Below are 20,108 nucleotides of genomic sequence, written 5' to 3' on the forward strand. Positions count from 1 at the left end.
GCGGTCATGAACGCCTCTTGAGTCGAAGGAGGAAGAGAAGGCAAGAGACTGACAGACGTAACTGTTATTTATTGAGACTGTGAAAGACATTCATAAAGTGAACACCACACAGCTCTCCTTTTTTCGGAGCTGCAACAAAAACTTCTTTAATAAAGCAGCGACACAGTTCACTGAACCAACAGCAGGTTATAACAAAGGAAGCATGTCTCCAGGAAGGAGCCATACTGGAGTCGATGTGTTACCGTAATGATCATACACAAGACGCACCAGATTTTAAGGCACTCGGCAAGCTTTTAAGAAAATTGAAGACTTTTGGGTGCGCCCTATAGTGCGGAAAATACAGTACCTTAAACTCACTCTCTCCCCTCCCTAGGAATCTGCAGCGAAAATAAATGCTCATCCAGGTATTGCCCCAACATTGTTTTGACCAAATTTTTCACCATCTGCGCTCAGAACTCGTCCAAGTCTCGCCTACGCAACCTGGAGCAGCTGCACGCCTTTGTGACGGCCGCCACCAAGGAGCTGATGTGGCTCAACGAGAAAGAGGAGGAGGAGGTCAACTACGACTGGAGTGAGCGCAACACCAACATGGCGGCCAAGAAGGACAACTACTCGGTAATTTAAAAAAAAATAAATATAAAAATAAAAATCAACTGGTACAGTTTTTATTTATTTTAGTTTATTTTTTTTTGATTGCATTAATTTTGGAAAACGTTCTGAAATGATTTACAATGGCATTTCAACCGTGTTGTGTTGACCTTTTATACCCACTGTCCATACAGTACAATGACAGGCCTGAAAGTGTTCTTGCTGCATTTCCAGGGTCTGATGCGGGAGCTGGAGCTCCGGGAGAAAAAGATGAGCACTGTGCAGGTGACGGGAGACAAGCTGCTGAGAGACGGACACCCCGGCAGGAAGACCATCGAAGTAAGTACCTCGGCCCAGACGGCTACGCCCCTGAAATGAATACCACGGTGATGTTTGCACGCGGCCGTCATGGTCGTCACCCTCCGCAGTCCTTCACCGCCGCCCTGCAGACTCAGTGGAGCTGGATCCTCCAGTTGTGCTGCTGCATCGAAAGCCACCTGAAGGAAAACACCGGCTACTTCCAGGTGGGTCCAACACCTCGGAATCTATTCGGTTGTCCGTTTTCTATATTAGCAGTAGCAACTGCAATTGGTCAAACGGTTTACTGTCAAAAAATAAAAGAAATAAATAGCAGTTTTACATCGATGTTTAGCATTTGAAAATATATTGTGGTAAATTATTCCTATAGAAGTCTGCATACAAAATGAATTGGGGGAAAAAAAATGTGAATGAGCTGGCCTGTCCGTTTTGAAAATTAAATGTATGTATTCCCTCATGTTTATTTATGACAATAATTTAATACAAAGAGGTCAATAATTTCATACTGTTTGTGTAAAGAGGTGGAGCACATTTTTGTATTTCTGTGTGTGATGTAACATCACTTTGTGCGAGTGTGTTATTTCGGCTCCTAATTGAGACTATTGATGAGCGTCGTGTGAAGGTAGTTTGTTTGCTTTAACTAACAGATGCAGTCATTGATGGTAACCTGCGTTCATGACTATTTACATGCTCGAAGCACGATGTTGATGCTTTATGATCCTCTCCTTTTGAAGTCTCAAATGTTGGATTATTGTATTTTCCAGACTAAAAGGCGCACCTTCAATGAATGGCCTATTTTGTCTTTTTTTTTTTCATATACGGTCAAACCTCAGTTTTCGAACGTCTGTCTTCTCGACCAAATCGGTTTTCGACCAAAAATTTCGAGTTTTTTTATGCCTCGGATGATGACCGAATTTCGGTTCTCGAGCAAACTGAGCGCACTTGAATGCGTCTCTTGACTCCTCTCGCCTTCCTTACATGAGGAAGTGACACTTCCTCGGGTAGACGAGGAAGTGACGCTTCCTCGTATCGCGTTCCATTGTGAACAGACGAGTTCAATAATTTTTTATTTTTTTTTAAAAGAGCGTGGTTTCGGTTTTCGAACAGCCTTCTGGAACGGATTATGGTCGAAAACCGAGGTCTGACTGTATTTGACGCACCGCATTATAAGATGCAATCTACAATCCATCCACTAGATGGAGCTACGCTCAAGGACATGCCAACGGAACCCTGCACTACACGACACCCTGATTTATATAGCGACGATCAGATGTCAGTAAAACTTCTTTAATAAAGCAGCGACACAGTTCACACACACACAGGAAGTTATAACATTGACTCGTTAACGTTGAACTCTCTTGCCGCTACTCTATTTCCGTGTTCAACTGCGTAACCGATCGCCTTAAGTTTGAACTCTGGGTTGTCAGCATGTCTCCAGCAAGGAGCCATTTTGGGGGCGAAATATTACCGTAATAACCATACACAAGGCGCATGGGATTTTAAGGCGCGCTGTGAGCATTTAAGAAAACGGAAGGCTTTTAGGTGCGCCTTTTAGTGCGCAAAATACTGTACCCAGTTTTCCTGAACACAGACTTTCTGTCTTTGCAGTTCTTTGCCGACGTAAAAGAGGCTGAGGACAAGCTGAAGAAAATGCAGGACACCATGAAGAGGAAGTACACGTGCGACCGCTCCGTCACCGTGACCAGGCTGGAGGACCTCCTGCAGGATGCCGCTGTGCGTCATTATTTTAAAAAAAAAAAAAAAAAAAAAAAAAAAAATGTTTCCACAGAGTGCGCCTGTCTTGAGTTATTATGCTGTTGCTGGTTGGTGTCCAGGATGAGAAAGAGCAGCTGGCCGAGTTCCAAACTCACGTGGAAGGTCTGAAGCGGCGATCCAAGAACGTAGTTCAGCTGAAGCCGCGCAACCCGGCCACCGCCATCAAGAGCAAGCTGCCCATCCAGGCCGTTTGCGACTTCAAGCAAATGGAGGTAATCGCTCTTGAGTGTCCCAGCGTTGTATGTTGTCATGATGCGTCACGCTATGTCTGAATGTGTCCCCGGAGGTCGTATTTCCCAATATGTCAACTCAGTATGTTTTCCAGTGTGCGCTCGTGAGTTCACCTGAGGGCATGTCCCAACCTGCAATACCACCGATAAAACAGCAGATAGCACCGATGACTCATGTTGCCTTCCTCCAGATCACGGTGCACCGCGGAGATGAGTGCGCCCTGCTCAACAACTCCCAGCCGTACAAGTGGCGAGTGCTCAACCGCCAAGGCAGCGAGGCAACGGTGCCGTCCATCTGCTTCCTGGTGCCGCCCACCAACAAGGACGCAGTCAACAGCGTCGCCGGGTGAGGACGCCGGGGCGTCGCCGGGGCAACTTTTCAACTCCGGTGACCACTGACCCGTGTTGTCTCTTGTTCTCAGGCTGGACGGGAACCTGCAGAAGCTGCAGACAATGTGGCAGAGCTTGTTTGTGGACCTGAGGAGCCTCCTCTCTTGGCAGTACCTCATGCGAGACATCCATATCATCAAGACTTGGAACATCTCAATGGTAACGCCGACATTTTTATCAGAGAAGGTCCATGCTTCCCGCAAGCAAATTTGATTTTGGGTTCTTCTGTTTCTGCCAATAATATTGATGAACGATCATTCCTACAACTTCTATAAACGTGTTCCAGCAGTTGCACAAGGCAACCGTGCACCTCTGGTTATGTTGTTTTCCTGTTGTCACTCTACCCATCCATCCTTCCGTTATCCAAACCGCTTATCCCCCAATGAGGGTCATGGATGCGCTAGAACCAATCCCAGCTGTCTTTGGGCAGTAGGCGGTGTACACCCTGAACTGGTTGCCAGCCAATCACACTCATAGACAAACAAGCGTTCAAGCTTAATATCTTACCTAGGGACAGTCGAGAGCAGGGGTGTCAAACTCAATTTTGTCGAGGGCCACGTTGTAGTTACCGCTTCCCTTGGGGTGGCTGTTGTGACTGAAACCCGATCAATAAGTCAAGAATGATGGTTTATTCAACTATTGTTTAAGTAACTCCAATGAGGGGTTTGGTAACAAGAAAATGCTTAGAATATCTCTCTTATTCATTACATATGAGGATTTGAAATTTTGGTCCAGATTTTAGCAAGCATGATGGAAGTTTCCGTGTTTGATTTGCTTTCGCGGGCCGCATAAAATGATGTGGCGGGCCAGATCTGGCCCCCGGACCTTGACTTTGACACCTGTGGTCGAGAGAGTTCACTGAACCTACCATACATGCTTTTGGGAATGCGGGAGGAAACCGGACTATCCGGAGAAATCCCACACAGCCACGGGGAGAACATGCAAACCCCCCCCCCCCCACACACACACACCTCTGTAATGTGAGCCCATCAGTTTATTCACGTCACATACTGTCAGTGGATCAGTGGGGCAGTGACAGCAGCCTGTCAACTGAAGCTGCTCCTCTTCTAGTGTCGAATGTCTGAGGTTCAAGGTCCTTTCAAATGCCGCGCGGTGGTTGAGACTCATGCGGTTTCTCTTTGTCAGTTCAAGACCCTGACGGTGGAGGAGTACCGGCTGGCCCTGAGGAACCTGGAGCAGCACTACCAGGATTTCCTGAGGGACAGCCAGGATTCGCAAGCTTTCGGGGCCGAGGACCGCATGCAGGTGGAGTCTCGCTACAATAAGGCGAACCAGCACTACAACACGCTGGTCAGCACCGCGGAACAAGGTGAGTGTGTCTTCTCATTTCCTTACCTTGGGGCTGAATTTTTATTTATTTTTTTTGTTCGCAAATTATATTCAACTCATCTTTTATTTATTATTTTAAGACCATAAGCTCATTAATCAATCGCATTGTTCACGATTGATGAATAAGTTGACTGTCGGCTTCAAATTACAGGCTACGTGCCGCCAAAGACAGGTAAGGTGCCTGTGTGTGCCAGTGTGTTGTGTGTTGTGTGTTGTGGGGTCTCCCATCGTGTCCTAGTGTGTCTCAGTGTGTCCTGGTGTGTTGTCGTCTGACCCAGAATGTGCTCCTGTGTGGGGCTGTATGTGCCAGGATGCCCCCGTGTGCACAGTCAGTGTGTTGTGATTGCCGTGGCAGGACTTTGCACTGTCATGCTTCCACTTTCCCTAATTAACCTCACCAATCATCATCATCATCATCATCTTCACTGATTTATTTGTTTTCTCCTAACCTACACTCGTCATGGCTTTGAATGTCAACGGACCTCAATGCGAAGGACCGTCTAATCACGCATGAAGTCAATTGACGATTCACAGCCTGAATCTCTCATGTGATTTAACTTGAATGAAGGGCATGTTTTAATCCCGTTCAGACGATGAAAAGTGGATTTGACGGATGGATGGTAAGTGCCTCTACCCGGTTTTCTCCTCCCACCAGGAGAGCAGGATGAGTCAGTGTGCAGGATTTACCTGAACAAGCTCAAGGACCTCCGCCTGAGGCTAGAGGGCTGCGAGAACCGAACGGTGACACGACTTCACCAGCTGGCTGACAAAGATCCGCTCAAAGCCTGCGCCCAGAAGACCACCGAACAGATGGTGAAAATCCCAAACGGAGACATGATTGATGTTCTTGTCATGACTCTTTCAACAATTCTCATTCCTACTGGCAGAAAGTCCAAACCGAGCTGGAAGGCCTGCAGAAAGAACTGAACTCAATCGTGGAGAAAGCCGAGGAGGTTCTTGCCTCGCCTCAGCAGTCCAGCTCCGGCCCCTTGCTGCGCTCCGAACTGGACGGCAGCCAGAAGAAGATGGATCACGTCTACGCCCTCTCGTCCATCTATCTGAACAAGTAAGGGTCCCTCAGTTTACATTTTCGACACATCATCCTGATGCTCACGTTCTTTTCCTCAGGCTGAAGGCAATTGACGTGGTGATCAGGAACACCAATGACGCAGAAGAGACTCTGAAGAGCTACGAGACTCGTCTGCTGGACGTCCACAGAGTCCCCACTGACGAGAAGGTGGCGGAGAAGCAGCAGAGCCAGATAAAGGTATGAACTACACCACTGGTGTCAAAGTCAAGGCCTGGGGGCCATATCTGGCCCGCCATGTCATTTTATGTGGCCCGCGAAAGCAAATGATCCGTGTCAACTATCATTGTTCCTTGCTTACTGTAAATCTGCACCAAAATCTCAAATTGTCATATGTAATAAATAACGGTAACATTTTGCGAAAATGTGTTCCGGAATTTACACTCACTTGAGCAATAATTGAACAAATACTTGACTGATTTCAAAACTAGTGAGCCATCATTTTTTGTGTACATTTATTCGGCTTCACTGTCGTAACGGCCCTCTGAGGAAAGATGTAACTCCGAAGTGGCCCGCGACAAAAATTAGTTTGACACCCCTGAACTAAACTTTGTTAAACTCGGAACTACGGTTACAAGTGCAAATAAGCGGCGGTGTTAACTTGAGCTTTAATTCTGATGACTCCTCTCCAACAGAAAATGCAAACAGAATCTGAAGCGGACCAGGCCGTGTTCGACCGCATGCAGGACCAGCTCAAGCAAGCGTCGGCCGTCCACGACAAGATGACGCGCGTCCACAGCGAGCGCGACGCTGAGTTGGAGCACTACCGCCAGCTGGTGGCCGGCCTGCAGGAACGCTGGCAGGCGGTGCTGGCTCAACTGGAGATCCGAAAGCAGGAGCTGGAGCTGCTCCGACGCCATATGGCCAGCTACCGGGACAACTACGAGTGGCTCATGCGCTGGCTGGCAGATGCCAGGCAGCGCCAGGAGGCAATCCAGGCGCTACCCGTTGGGGATGGAGCCGCACTGAAGGAGCAACTAGCTGAGGAGAAGGTATTTCACATGCATTCACTGGACGAGTTGACTCATAATTAGAAATAATTATTCGTCAACGTGTTTATGTCTTGATTTGCGCAGCAACTCCTGGATGAGATCGAGAAGAACAAGGGCAAGATCGACAAGTGCCAGAAAAATGCCAAAGACTACATTGACTCCGTTAAGGTGTGTGTGCCTCTGTGCGAGTGTGTATGGATATTGGTGGTGTGTGTAATCGCAAGGACCGTGCAAAATGGCTAAAATTGAATATCTCTACTTTTGCCAGATACCTTGTGAACAATACGATAATATTATTTGTTTTTTTGTAAGAAAATAAATCTGTTATCATTATTATTATTATTAGATTTTTTAAAAGAAAATAAATCAAACTAAAAGCATCCGTTTGTATTTTTTAAAATTATTATTATTAGAACTTACTGATAGCCATCAATAAATAGAAAGTCAGCAACAAATGACAAATAATTAAAATTCATATTCTACTGCAAGTGTGCTTCAAGAATAATTTCATGCTACAACTGAAGTGTCGTGTTTGCGTGCGTGCTTTAACTGCATTGCGTGTGCTGTCGTGCACCAGTTTGTCCACGCACGACCCAGTGAAACATCTCGCGTTTCTCCTTTTAGGATTACGAGCTTCAGCTCTTGACCTACAAAGCCCTGCAGGATCCCCCTGCCTCGCCACTGAAGAAGCCCAAAATGGAGTGCGCTTCGGACGACATCATCCAAGAGGCAGGTTTTCACGAGCAAGATGGTGCTGACCAATTGAAATAAACCGAAATCGTTTAACCCTGTCTCTGCTTTGCCATCCCACGCAGTACGTCGCTCTGAGAACCCGCTACAGCGAGCTCTTGACGCTTGTCAGCCAGTACATAAAGTTCATCACGGACGCGCGCCGTCGTCTGGAGGAAGATGAGGTAACCACTTCCCCTGAACAGCTTTCCTGAACAACTAATTTCATAGTTTGGTCAAAATTGAAGCATGACATATCTTTTGTCTAATACAAAGATCACAGAACTGTTAAAAATGCACAAAACAGCAACCATATAATGTATTACCAGAGTAAAGCGGAATCTACAGCCATTGAACTGTCACATTGCATCACATCACAACTTTCTCATTCCCTCTGCATCATGTCACATAAACTCCTCACTCACTGCCTCTGCACCTATTTTAGCTTTGGGTTTTTCCTCTTTATATGCTCTTGAAATGTTCCAATTCTGATCACTCACCGGCTTGTTTCTTTTTTTTTTTTTTTTTTTTTGCTTTACTTGCCTGCTCAGAACTTGTTTCCTAGACCACTTTAATTTTCACCGGATGTTTTTATGACTTTTTTTTTTTTAATCCTCATTTCTTTTTTTGTACTGCTTGCCAGCGCTTTGTCACGATGAATACTAATCTTAAGAGGGCAGTTAACCCCAAAAATGAAGCAGGTACTTATCTGAAAATATCTGTGCATTGCCAAAGGGGGAAGGTTCAGGATTTAAACGCTCAATTAAACTGACACGTTATTTCACATTTGATTGGTTATTGCCCGCTCATCTAATTCTGCCAGTCACGTGAATGCTGAGCCTTCCTTTGAGTTGTCAATCATGTCTGTCCAATCATTTGTCTAATTTAAAGTGAAAACAAGGGAAATCCTTCCATTGTCTTGTGGATGGTTTTACATCACAGCCCTTTGTTGTAGTTGCCATTTAATATCATTCCCGCGCCTTTTGCCTTGCAAACTCATTAATGGCCCTATGACCTTGGATCAGCAAACAAGCAACATACTCTGCACACTTGCGAAAATCATCTGGTTTGTTATGCCTTATGTCCAGCATATATGAATAGTGCATGAAAACAAGCGCATTTGTGTTTATTTTGTAGAATGACTTTGTCTTCCGTCAGACAAAAAAAAATAATCTTCTCATGCTGCCATTTTTGTATCAACGTTTTCAAATGGCTGCCTAACCCCATCACCTACCGTTTGCTCATGCAGAAAGCGTCTGAGAAGCTGAAAGAAGCTGAGCGAAAGAGGCTGGCCGAGATCCAGGCCGAGTTGGACAAACAGAGGCAGCTGGCCGAGGCTCACGCTCAGTCGGTGGCCAAGGCACAGCAAGAGGCTGACGCTCTCAAGCAGAAGATGAAAGAGGAAGCCGGGAAGCGACAGGATGTCGCTGTGAATGCCGAGAAGCAGAAGCAGAACATCCAGCAGGAACTGCAACAGCTCAAGAGTCTGTCGGACCAGGAGATTAAGACAAAGAACCTCCAGTTGGAGGAGGCTCTGATAAATCGGACTAGGATTGAGGAGGAGATACGCATCATCCGACTCCAGCTGGAGACCACCACTAGGCAGAAGAGCACAGCTGACGAGGAGCTGCAGCTGCTTCGCAACAGAGCCGCCGATGCCGACAAGCTGCGTAAAGCCGCTCAGGAGGAGGCCGAGAGGCTTCGCAGGCAGGTGGCCGAGGAGACCCAGAAAAAAAAGAACGCGGAAGACGAGCTGAAGCGCAAAGCCGAGACGGAGAGGGAAGCCTCCAAGCAGAAGCAGAAGGCCCTGGACGAACTGGAGAAGTTCAAGATGCAAGCGGAGGAAGCCGAGCGGCGCATGAAACAGGCCGAGGAGGAGAAACTCCGGCAGGTCAAGGTGGTGGAGGAGGTCGCGCAGAAGAGTGCCGCCGCCCAGTTGCAGAGCACCTCCAAAACCTTCAACGAAAGAGCGACCAAACTTGAGGAGTCCCTCAAGAGAGAGCAGGGCACTGTCCTCCAGTTGCAGGAGGAAGCTGAGAAACTCCGCAAGCAGCAAGAGGAGGCCAGCAAAGCTCGGGAACAGGCAGAGAAGGAGCTGGAGACGTGGAGGCAAAAGGCCAATGAGGCTCTTCGCTTGAGGCTGCAAGCTGAGGAGGAGGCCCAGAGGAAGAGTCAGGCGCAAGAGGAGGCAGAGAGGCAGAAATTGGAGGCTGAACGCGACGCCAAGAAGAAGGCAAAGGCCGAAGAGGCCGCCCTTAAACAGAAGGAGAGTGCAGAGAAAGAGCTGGACAAGCAAAGGACTTTCGCCGAGCAGATCGCCCAACAGAAGCTGTCAGCCGAGCAAGAATGCATCCGCCTAAAAGCTGACTTTGAACACGCCGAGCAACAGAGGAGCCTCCTGGACAACGAGCTCCACCGTCTAAAGAACGAAGTGAACACCGCTGAAAACCAGAGGAAGAAGTTGGAGGAGGAGCTGGCCAAGGTACGAAGTGAAATGGATGCCCTTCTCCAGTTGAAGACGAAAGCTGAGAAGGAAACACTGTCCACCACGGAAAAGACCAAGCAGCTTCTCGACTCGGAAGTCCTAAAAATGAAGCAACTTGCAGATGAAGCGGCCAGGCTGAGGTCTGTGGCCGAGGAGGCCAAGCAGCAGAGGCAGCTCGCTGAGGAGGAGGCGGCCAAACAGCGAGCTGAAGCTGAGAAAATCCTGAAGGAGAAACTTGCCGCCATCAATGAGGCGACCCGTTTCAAGACGGAAGCAGAGATCACCCTGAAGGCCAAAGAGGCCGAGAATGAAAGGCTGAAAAGACAAGCTGAGGATGAAGCCTACCAAAGAAAACTGCTGGAGGATCAGGCTGCTCAGCACAAACAAGACATCACGGAAAAAATGCAGCATCTGCAGAGCTCATCCAACTCTGAATTGGAGCGACAGAAAACAATCATTGAGGAAACTCTCAGGCAAAGAAAAGTGGTGGAGGAGGAGATCCACATCATCAGGATCAACTTTGAGAAGGCCTCAAAGGACAAATCAGATTTAGAGAAAGAGCTAAAGAAACTGAAAGAGATTGCGGACGACACGCAAAAGAGCAAACGTAAAGCCGAGAAGGAAGCTGAGACGTTGAAGCAGCTCGCCGCGGACGAGGAGAAGAAGCGAAAGGAAGCTGAGGCGAAGGTTAAGAGCATCACAGCAGCGGAGGAAGAGGCGGCACGACAATGCAAAGCCGCCCAGGAGGAGGTGGAGCGTCTGAAAATAAAGGCGGCGGAAGCGAACAAGCAACGGGAAAAAGCGGAGAAAGACGCCAAGCAGCAGGTGGTTCTGGCCAAGGAGGCCGCACAGAAATGCAGTGCAGCTGAGCAAAAGGCTCAAGATGTCCTCAGCAAGAACAAAGAGGGCGATCTGGCTCAGGAGAAGCTCAAGGAGGACTTTGAGAATGCCAAAAAACTGGCACGAGAAGCTGAAAAGGCCAAAGAGAAAGCAGAGAAAGAGGCGGCGCTGCTCCGCCAGAAAGCTGAGGAGGCTGAGAAACAGAAAAAAGCTGCGGAGGATGAAGCCTCCAAGCAGGCCAAAGCTCAGAAAGATGCAGAGAAACTGAGGAAAGAGGCAGAGAAGGAGGCCTCCAAGCGAGCGGAAGCTGAGGCCGCTGCTCTCAAACAAAAGCAGCAGGCTGATGCCGAAATGAACAAGCACAAAAAGGATGCCGAGCAGGCCCTGAAGCAGAAGTCGCAGGTGGAGAAGGAGCTGTCAACTATCAAACTCCAGCTCGACAAAACCGACAAACAAAAGGCGGTTTTGGATGAGGAGCTCCAGCGGGTGAAGGGCGAGGTCAATGACGCCGTTAAACAGAAGACGCAGGTCGAGGACGAACTCTCCAAAGTCAGGATTCAGATGGAGGAGCTTCTAAAGCTTAAGATAGAAATTGAGAGCGAAAACAAGCGTCTCATGCAAAAGGACAAAGATAACACAAAGAAGTTGCTCGCAGATGAAGCCGAGAGGATGAAGATCCTGGCACAGGAAGCAGCCCAGCTTAGTGCAGAGGCAGAGGAAGCCGCCAAACTCCGAAAGACTGCCGAGTCCGACTTAGCCGAACAGAGGGCACTCGCGGAGAAAATGCTCAAGGAGAAAATGCAGGCCATCCAGGAGGCTACCAAGTTGAAAGCAGAGGCCGAAGACCTCCAGAGGCAGAAGGACAAGGCACAGGAGGCTGCCAAGAAGCTCCTGGAGGACAAACAGCAGATCCAGCAGCGGCTGGACAAGGAGACCGAAGGCTTCCAGAAATCACTGGAGGCCGAACGAAAGAGGAAGCAAGAGGTGTCAGCCGAGGCGGAGAAGCTGAAGCTTAAGGTGAAGGAGCTCAGTGATGCTCAGGCTAAAGCCCAGGAGGAGGCCAAAAAGTTCAAGAAGCTGGCAGATGAGGCCAAAGCTCGTCTGGAGGACTCGCATCAGAAAGCCACCGAGACTGTGGTGCAAAAGCTGGAAACTCAGCGGCTGCAAAGCACTAAAGAAGCCGACGACCTTAAGAAAGCCATCACCGACTTGGAAAAAGAGAGGGAGAAGCTGAAAAAAGAGGCAGAGGAGCTTCAGAAAAATTCCAAAGAGGTAATGTAACAAAAATAATCCGTACTCCATAACGATGAAACAATGTTTTGACTGGCTCTTGTTTTCTAGATGGCCATTGCCCAGCAAGAAGAAATTGAGCAACAGAAGGCCATTCTTCAAAAGACCTTCCTCACCGAGAAAGAGCTGCTGTTGAAAAGAGAGCGCGAGGTGGAAGATGAGAAGAAGAAGCTGGAAAAACAGCTCAAGGATGAAGTGATCCGAGCCAAGTCCCTCAAAGAGGAGCAAGAGCGTCAGCAAAAGCTGATGGAGGATGAGAGGAACAAGCTACAGGCCATCATGGATGACGCCTTGCGGAAGCAGAAGGAAGCCGAGACGGAGATGAAGAAGAAGCAGAAGGAAATGGAGGTGCTTGAAAAGAAAAAGAATGAACAAGAGAAACTGTTGGAAGAGGAGAACAAAAAACTGAGGGACAAACTGAACAGTCTCGAGGTAGCATCCAAAGAAATCGCATCTAAAACTGAGGTCCAGACAGAGAAGGGCGCTGGGGAAGAGTTAGTCTCTGCCACGGTGTCGGTCACAACAAAGAAAGTTTACAACGGCTCAGATGTCGATGGCAAGAAGAAAGATTCACCTTGGGCTTTTGACGGAATAAGAGACCAAGTTCCTGCTGAGAGGCTTCATGACATCGGTGTCCTGACCAAAAAAGAATTTGACAAACTGAAGAAGGGTAAAGTCTCAGTGCAAGACTTGGCAAAAACAGACAAGATGCACTCTTGTCTTCAGGGTCAGAGCTGCATCGGTGGCATCTTGACTCCCTCAAAGGTGAAAGTGAGTGTCTATCAGGCCATGAAAGACAACAAGATTACAGCCAATAGCGCCACAATGCTGCTGGAAGCTCAGGCAGCTTCTGGCTACCTCATCGATCCTGTTAAAAACAAATTCCTCTCTGTGGATGAGGCTGTTAAAGAGCAGTTGATTGGCCCCGAACTCCATGACAAATTGCTGTCTGCTGAGCGAGCTGCCACAGGCTTCAAAGACCCTTACACGGGAGACAAAATCTCCCTCTTTGAGGCCATGAAGAAAGGTCTGATTGAGAAGGAACAGGCCACCAGGTTCCTGGATGTTCAGCTTACAACGGGTGGCATCGTTGACCCCATCAACAGCCATAGAGTCTCCCTGCAAACGGCCTACAAGCAGGGGCAGTTTGACGCCGAGATGAATAAGCAAATGCCGGATCACAAGTTGTTTGTGGAACCAAGCACCCAGGAGGCCCTCACCTACAAGCAGCTACTGGACAAATGCACCAAGGACGCAGGGTCAGGCTTGATGATTCTACCTGTGACTGAACAAGCAGGCCAAACTGAGAGAACCTACACAGATGCCGAGATGAAAGAAGTGTTCAGCAAGTCCAACGTGGATGTGCCCTTTGGCAGGTTCAAAGGAAAGACTGTCACCATTTGGGAAGTGATCAACTCTGAGTATTTCACAGAAGAGCAGCGACGAGAACTGATCCGCCAATACAAAACGGGCAAGATCACGGTGGAGAAGATCATCAAAATCGTTATCACTGTCGTGGAGGACAAGGAGAAGAACAATGAAAACGTGTTGAACGGACTCAGGGCTCCTGTGCCAGCCAGCGAACTTCTCGAGTCAAAGGTTATAAGCAAAGACGTATTCAACAAGCTAAGCAACGGCAAAATCACTGTCAAAGAAATCGCGGAGATGGACCCTGTGAAGAAAGCGCTCCAAGGAGCACCGAGCATTTCTGGACTGTTTAACGAACCCACCAAGGAGAAAATGCCTTTCTATCAAGCCATGAAGAAAGAGCTGCTCTCAGCCGAGACGGCCATTAATCTTCTTGAGGCTCAAGCGGCTACTGGCTTCATAATTGATCCCGTCAAAAATGAGCGGATGCCTGTCGACGAAGCCGTCAAGAGGGGGTTGGTTGGTCCAGAACTCCACGAGCGACTGCTATCTGCAGAGCGAGCAGTCAGTGGCTACAGAGATCCTTATTCTGGCAAGAAGGTGTCTCTGTTTGAAGCCTTGAATAAAGGTCTCATCAAGAGGGACCATGGCATTCGTCTGTTAGAAGCACAACTCTCCACGGGGGGAATTATTGACCCAGTTAAAAGTTATCGCGTCCCACACGAGGTTGCCTGCAAACGTGGCTATTTAGACGAGGAAACCAGCAAGACTGCGGACGAGACCAAGGTCTTCCACGATCCCAACACACTGGAGTCCGCCACGTATGCGCAGTTGATGAAGAAATGCCTCTCCGACAATGAAACTGGTCTTCCCTTGCTCCCCCTCTCAAAGAAGGCTCCAAAGCCCAAAGAGGATCAAGAGATTACAGAGGCCAAAACCAAAGAGGCTTTGAACCAAAGCACAGTGGAGCTGGACTATGGACCTTTTAAAGGCAGAAAAGTCACAATCTGGGAAATCATCACCTCCGAGTACATCACAGAGGAGAAAAGAATCGAACTGATTCGCCAGTACCGAATGGGGCATGTGACAATAGAAAAGTTGATAACGGTTGTGATGACCATCATGGAGGAAAGAGAGACCCAGGCAAAAGAAAAACTCTGTTTTGAAGGTCTTAGGGAACCAGTTCCTGCCAGCGCGTTGATGGATGCCAATATCATTGACAAAGCCACGTTTGATCAGCTCCAGCAAGGCACAAAGACTCCTCAGGAAGTGGGTCAAGACGATAAAGTCAGAAAGTATCTGCACGGCACACAGCGTATTGACGCCATTGCAATGGAAGCCACAAACGAAAAGCTGAGCATATATCAAGCTATGAAAAATAACATTCTGCAGCCGAATACTGGCCTTGCACTGCTTGAAGCCCAAGCTGGAACTGGCTTCATAACAGACCCAGTAAAAAACATGAAATATTCCGTGGATGATGCCGTCAAGGCCGGAACTGTTGGTCCAGAGCTTCACGAGAAACTTCTCTCTGCCGAAAAAGCAGTGACGGGATACAAAGATCCATACACGGGCAATAAGATTTCTCTGTTCCAAGCCCTGAAGAAAGAGCTGGTGCTGAGGGAGCATGCCATTCCTCTTCTGGAGGCTCAGTTTAACACAGGAGGCATCATTGATCCCGTCGGGAGCCATCGCATTCCCACTGATGTTGCTGTTCAGCGTGGCTTTTTAAGTAAACAAATGGCCAAATCTTTTAACGAACCCTCAGGTGACGTCCGGTGCTTCACCAATCCTAACACCAATGAAAGTCTCACATACAAGCAGCTTCTGGAGAAATGTGTCAAAGATCCCAACTCGGGTCTGTGCTACTTGCCGCTGTCCAAAGCTGAAGTGGCTGCTCCTGCTGAGAAGTCCTACGAGTACACCGAGGAGCAAGCCCAGGCAGATCTAGCAAACACTCAAATTGATATCCCGCTCAAGAGCTTTGAAGGCAAGAGCATGACCATTTGGGAAATCATGAACTCCAACATACTTCCCGAAGAGGAGAGACGCCGCCTCATGGAGCAGTTTCGCTTGGGAACAATCACAAAAGAGAGAATGCTCATCATCATCATTGAAATCATTGAGCAAAGGGAGGCTGAAAAGGCTGAACAGGGCATGTCGTGTGACATCATCAGAAGGAGAATTACAATCGAGGAGCTGTATAGTGCTCGAATTATAGACCTGCAGACTTACAACCTTTTGAAGCAAGAAAAAATGACCATCAGTGAGATCATGGCAATGCCATCGGTCAAACAGTACCTTTTTGGAACCGGGTGCATTGCTGGCATTATGTCAGACACTCCCAGCAAAGTCAGCATCTATCAAGCCATGAAAAACGGGAAGATTAAGCCCGAAGTTGCTCTGACGCTTCTCGAGGCCCAAGCAGCAACTGGCTTTATCATCGATCCGGTGAAAGATGAACTTCTCACGGTGGATGAAGCAGTGCGCAAGGGGCTCGTTGGGCCTGAACTTCACGACAAACTTCTCTCTGCCGAGAGAGCCGTGACAGGCTACAAGGATCCATACACCGGAAAAGTGATTTCTCTTTTCCAAGCAATGAAGAAAGATTTGGTTCCTGAAGATTATGCTTTGAGGCTTCTGGAAGCCCAAAATGCCACCGGGGGGTTAATGGATCCCGAATACTACTTCCGCCTGCCTGCGGACGTTGCCATGCAGCGTGGGTACATCAACAAAGAGACACTGGACAGAATATCCGAGCCGGCCGCCAATGTGCAAGGTTATACCGACCCCACGACAGACGAGAACATGTCCTATTCTCAGCTCCTGAAAAGATGTCGGCTGGACAAAGAGAGTGGACTGAAGCTGCTTTCTCTAGCGGACAGGAGACTTCTCTTCAAGGGCCTCAGGAAGCAAATCACTGTGGATGAGCTGCTTCGTTCTCAGATTATTGACCAAAAGATGTACAATGAACTCACTCAGGGCACCATCAGTGTGGAGGAGGTCAGCAGGGACCTGAAGAAGTACCTCGAAGGCGTCAGCTGCATTGCCGGTGTCTTTGTAGAATCTACCAAAGACCGCTTGTCTATCTACCAAGCCATGAAGAAGAACATGATCAGACCAGGAACTGCCTTTGAGCTTCTTGAGGCCCAGGCTGCGACGGGGTACGTTATCGACCCCATCAAAAATCTGAAACTGAATGTCAACGAAGCCGTTAAGATGGGTGTCGTGGGTCCGGAGTTTAAAGACAAACTGCTGTCAGCTGAGCGAGCAGTCACGGGCTACAGGGATCCCTATTCTGGCAAAGTCATCTCATTGTTCCAGGCCATGAAGAAGGACTTGATCTTGAAAGACCACGGCATCCGCCTGCTAGAAGCTCAGATCGCCACGGGGGGAATCATTGACCCACAGGAGAGCCATCGCCTGCCAGTGGAAGCGGCATATGAACGTGGCCTCTTTGACGAAGAAATGAACCAAATTCTCACCGACCCGTCTGACGACACTAAGGGCTTCTTTGACCCTAACACAGAGGAAAACCTCACTTACCTCCAGCTCATGGAGAGATGCATGACGGACCCTCAAACAGGGCTCGCGCTCCTGTTGCTGAAGGAAAAGAAACGGGAAAGGAAGACCTCCTCCAAGTCATCTGTCCGTAAACGCAGAGTTGTCATCGTTGATCCAGAAACGGGCAAGGAGATGTCAGTGTATGAGGCCTACCAGAAAGGACTCATTGACCACCAGACTTATTTAGAGCTAGCAGAGCAGGAGTGCGAATGGGAGGAAATAACCAGCACCTCGTCTGATGGAGTTGTAAAATCCAAGATCATTGATAGGAGGTCCGGACGACAGTACGACATCGATGACGCCATCTCAAGCGGCCTAATTGAGAAGTCGGCGTTGGACCAGTACCGCTCTGGAACTCTATCTATCACGGAGTTTGCAGACATGCTATCTGGAAATTCCAGTGGCGTTAGATCAAGGTCATCCTCCTTTGGATCCACTTCCTCTTACACCTCAAGTCCGATGCCTAGCATAAAAACACCGTCTGTCCCGTGGAATGACCCCACCGAGGAAAGTGGCCCTGTAGCTGGAATCTTGGACACCGAAACGCTGGAGAAGGTGTCTGTCACTGAGGCCATTCACAGAAACCTAGTGGACAACATAACCGGCCAGAGGCTGCTGGAAGCTCAGGCCTGCACTGGAGGAATCATTGACCCAAACACTGGTGAAAAATTCTCCGTCACAGACGCTGTGAACAAAGGACTTGTGGACAAGATCATGGTGGACCGTATTAGCCTTGCACAGAAGGCTTGCAATGGATATGAGGACCCTCGAACCAAAACTAAAATGTCAGCTGCTCAAGCCCTCAAGAAAGGCTGGTTGTACTACGAGGCCGGCCAGCGGTTCCTGGAAGTCCAATATCTGACTGGTGGTTTAATTGAACCAGACATCACCGGGCGAGTCTCTCTGGACGATGCCTTGAAGAAAGGCACCTTGGATGCTCGCACCGCGCAGAAGCTCCGTGATGTCAGCACCCACTCCAAGTACCTCACATGCCCCAAAACCAAACTCAAGATCTCCTACAAGGATGCTTTGGACAGAAGCATGGTTGAGGAAGGTACTGGCCTCAGGCTTCTGGAGGCATCCTCCCAGTCCAGCAAAAGCCTCTACAGTCCCTACAGCATCAGCGGCTCAGGCTCGGCAACCGGCTCACGTTCCGGTTCCAGGTCCGGCTCCAGAAGAGGAAGCTTTGACGCAACTGGATCCAGTTTCACCACCACTTTCTCTTCGTCTTCATCCTCCTACAGTTCGCCGAGTTATGGGCGACGATATTGAGGATCAACTGTAAAGCCACTGAGATGCCTGTCAGTGAACTCAAGACTACACAGTTTCTGCTCTGCATGTGGTCGTTGCAAGACATTAGATGTTTAATTTTGTACTTCTTTGTGTATCTATATACCTTTACCTATGTACATTTTGTTGTATCGTTTAATCACTGAAATAGACAGGAAATTAGCTTTGAGTGTTAACACTACAACCGAAAGAACATACTCTTTGATCGTCATCTGTCGAGCCTTCTGAATATGGAGCGTATTTCTCAAAAATGAATATACTGAAAGCTCAAGGCCACTCTGCAGAGCAGAATCCGAAGTCTCGTAACGATCGCTGACATTAAGAATGTCTCTCAACACTAAACTTCAAGATCTTTGTCCTCGATCATGTTGCTGCACACCTACTAAACTACAGCCGGGCCCTATTCCCGTCATCTGGAATAAAACATGGACTCAATGGGAACCACCAAAGGGCACATTCCCATGCACTGGTAGACCACCAACACATCAGTCTGACTTTATAGAGTCTTGACACCAAAGTAATACAAATAGTCGCTGCTTATCCGGACCCCGCCGACTGGTACGTGAGGACATAATAGTTAGCAATGTCTTGCCCGCTTGTCCTGATGTCCCGTCTTCTCCTTTTTAGATACCGTGCTCCGCTTCTTCCCAGAGACCTTCACCTGGACTTTCACTGTAGCCGGAATTTATGAAAAAAGTCACTCTCGCGACTAACCTTGAGCTCAGTTGATGTTAGAATCCCATCAAGTGCCTGCAAAAAACAAAACAAATACGTGGCTGATGCATATTATAAAGATGGTGCTGCGGTTTATTGATGCCTGCATGACTGACCGAGCAGGACGCGATCAGGTTTATCTCACAATCCACAAACACTCATGAATGTTAATATTGACATGACTGTATGTACTGTATAACCACGACTGCTGGAAGCCATTAACAGATTCTTAGTTTTTCAGCTTTTTAAAAAAAAAATTATTTTTTTTGGGGAAGCCACCAGCCACTGTTTATTTTTCGATGTGAAAGCAACACCTAATTATCTAGCCTATATCCTTTTATTTTCCTACACACTATATTTGAGTTGCATGATTTACTAATATTTAAAAAATATATATATGAATCTGGCTCCCACCCCAACCCCCCTCCTCCGCCCCCCAATTATCCGAGCCGCTTATCCTCACGAGGGTCGTTGTACCCTTTAAATCATTTGTTGTGTTATTATGATGATGATGATGCACCAAAGGGGTTTGAAGGATATATTTTAATGCGTGGTGTATTTATAATTTTTAAAAAACGCTGAAAGGAATAAAGTTGTAACACCCTCGCTATGTAAATAAAGGACATGAAACGCTCATGACTCTATGACCATTACTCATCAGACTTAAAAATATGATGTATAAAAAAAGGTTATTGGCCTGCAATTTTTGTCCAGAAATCAGGACTTTGTCATTGCGGCTTTACACATTCAGATAAGGCGTGTGGTGTGGACAGCCCAAATGTCTGGAACAAATGTTTAGCGGTGGGGGGGGTGTCACAGGGGGTTAGTGAGGGGGATGTTTAACATCACATTCTGGTCACGGCTTCTTACACGGAGGTGGCATACTAAAAATATGACAACTTTGAAATTGGACAACCCACCACAGAGCACAACCGTAAAACGGGGAAAAGACACATTTGATGGCCAGGATTAAAAAGGTTTGGTAATTTGACTCTTGGGTGTATCCAAAGAAGCCAAGAACAACCTGTCATAAGACATGGGGGGGGGGGGGGGGTTGTAATAGCAAAAAGTCGGCCATGTGCAAGTGGTGAATAATT

The 20,108-nt window shown here is 48.0% G+C and overlaps 1 protein-coding gene across 16 annotated transcripts in view; it reads left to right on the forward strand.

The window, feature by feature from the left end:
- The window catches only part of pleca (plectin a), a 67,184-nt gene extending 47,539 nt beyond the window's left edge, over window positions 1-19,645 (forward strand). For 13 of the 16 annotated variants that reach the window (XM_086136188.1, XM_086136172.1, XM_086136174.1 and 10 more), the window contains 19 exons: window positions 454-615; window positions 823-927; window positions 1,017-1,112; window positions 2,515-2,640; window positions 2,742-2,894; window positions 3,104-3,258; window positions 3,335-3,461; window positions 4,449-4,632; window positions 4,804-4,824; window positions 5,308-5,465; window positions 5,540-5,718; window positions 5,781-5,919; window positions 6,375-6,731; window positions 6,816-6,899; window positions 7,356-7,460; window positions 7,547-7,645; window positions 8,710-12,057; window positions 12,127-18,855; window positions 18,925-19,645. In XM_086136188.1, the coding sequence (XP_085992314.1) occupies window positions 454-615; window positions 823-927; window positions 1,017-1,112; window positions 2,515-2,640; window positions 2,742-2,894; window positions 3,104-3,258; window positions 3,335-3,461; window positions 4,449-4,632; window positions 4,804-4,824; window positions 5,308-5,465; window positions 5,540-5,718; window positions 5,781-5,919; window positions 6,375-6,731; window positions 6,816-6,899; window positions 7,356-7,460; window positions 7,547-7,645; window positions 8,710-12,057; window positions 12,127-18,279 (11,751 nt within the window). In that variant the 3' untranslated portion in view covers window positions 18,280-18,855; window positions 18,925-19,645. Of the gene's footprint in view, window positions 1-453; window positions 616-822; window positions 928-1,016; window positions 1,113-2,514; window positions 2,641-2,741; window positions 2,895-3,103; window positions 3,259-3,334; window positions 3,462-4,448; window positions 4,633-4,803; window positions 4,825-5,307; window positions 5,466-5,539; window positions 5,719-5,780; window positions 5,920-6,374; window positions 6,732-6,815; window positions 6,900-7,355; window positions 7,461-7,546; window positions 7,646-8,709; window positions 12,058-12,126 lie in introns of all 16 variants that reach the window. The other 3 variants (XM_086136175.1, XM_086136183.1, XM_086136173.1) reach the window with 2 other exon arrangements.
- The last annotated feature ends 463 nt before the right edge of the window (window positions 19,646-20,108 follow it).

This window comes from Hippocampus guttulatus, chromosome 18 (genome assembly GCF_054856545.1).
Source record: "Hippocampus guttulatus isolate MCC_2025c chromosome 18, RoL_Hgut_1.0, whole genome shotgun sequence".
Classification (NCBI taxonomy): domain Eukaryota; kingdom Metazoa; phylum Chordata; class Actinopteri; order Syngnathiformes; family Syngnathidae; genus Hippocampus; species Hippocampus guttulatus.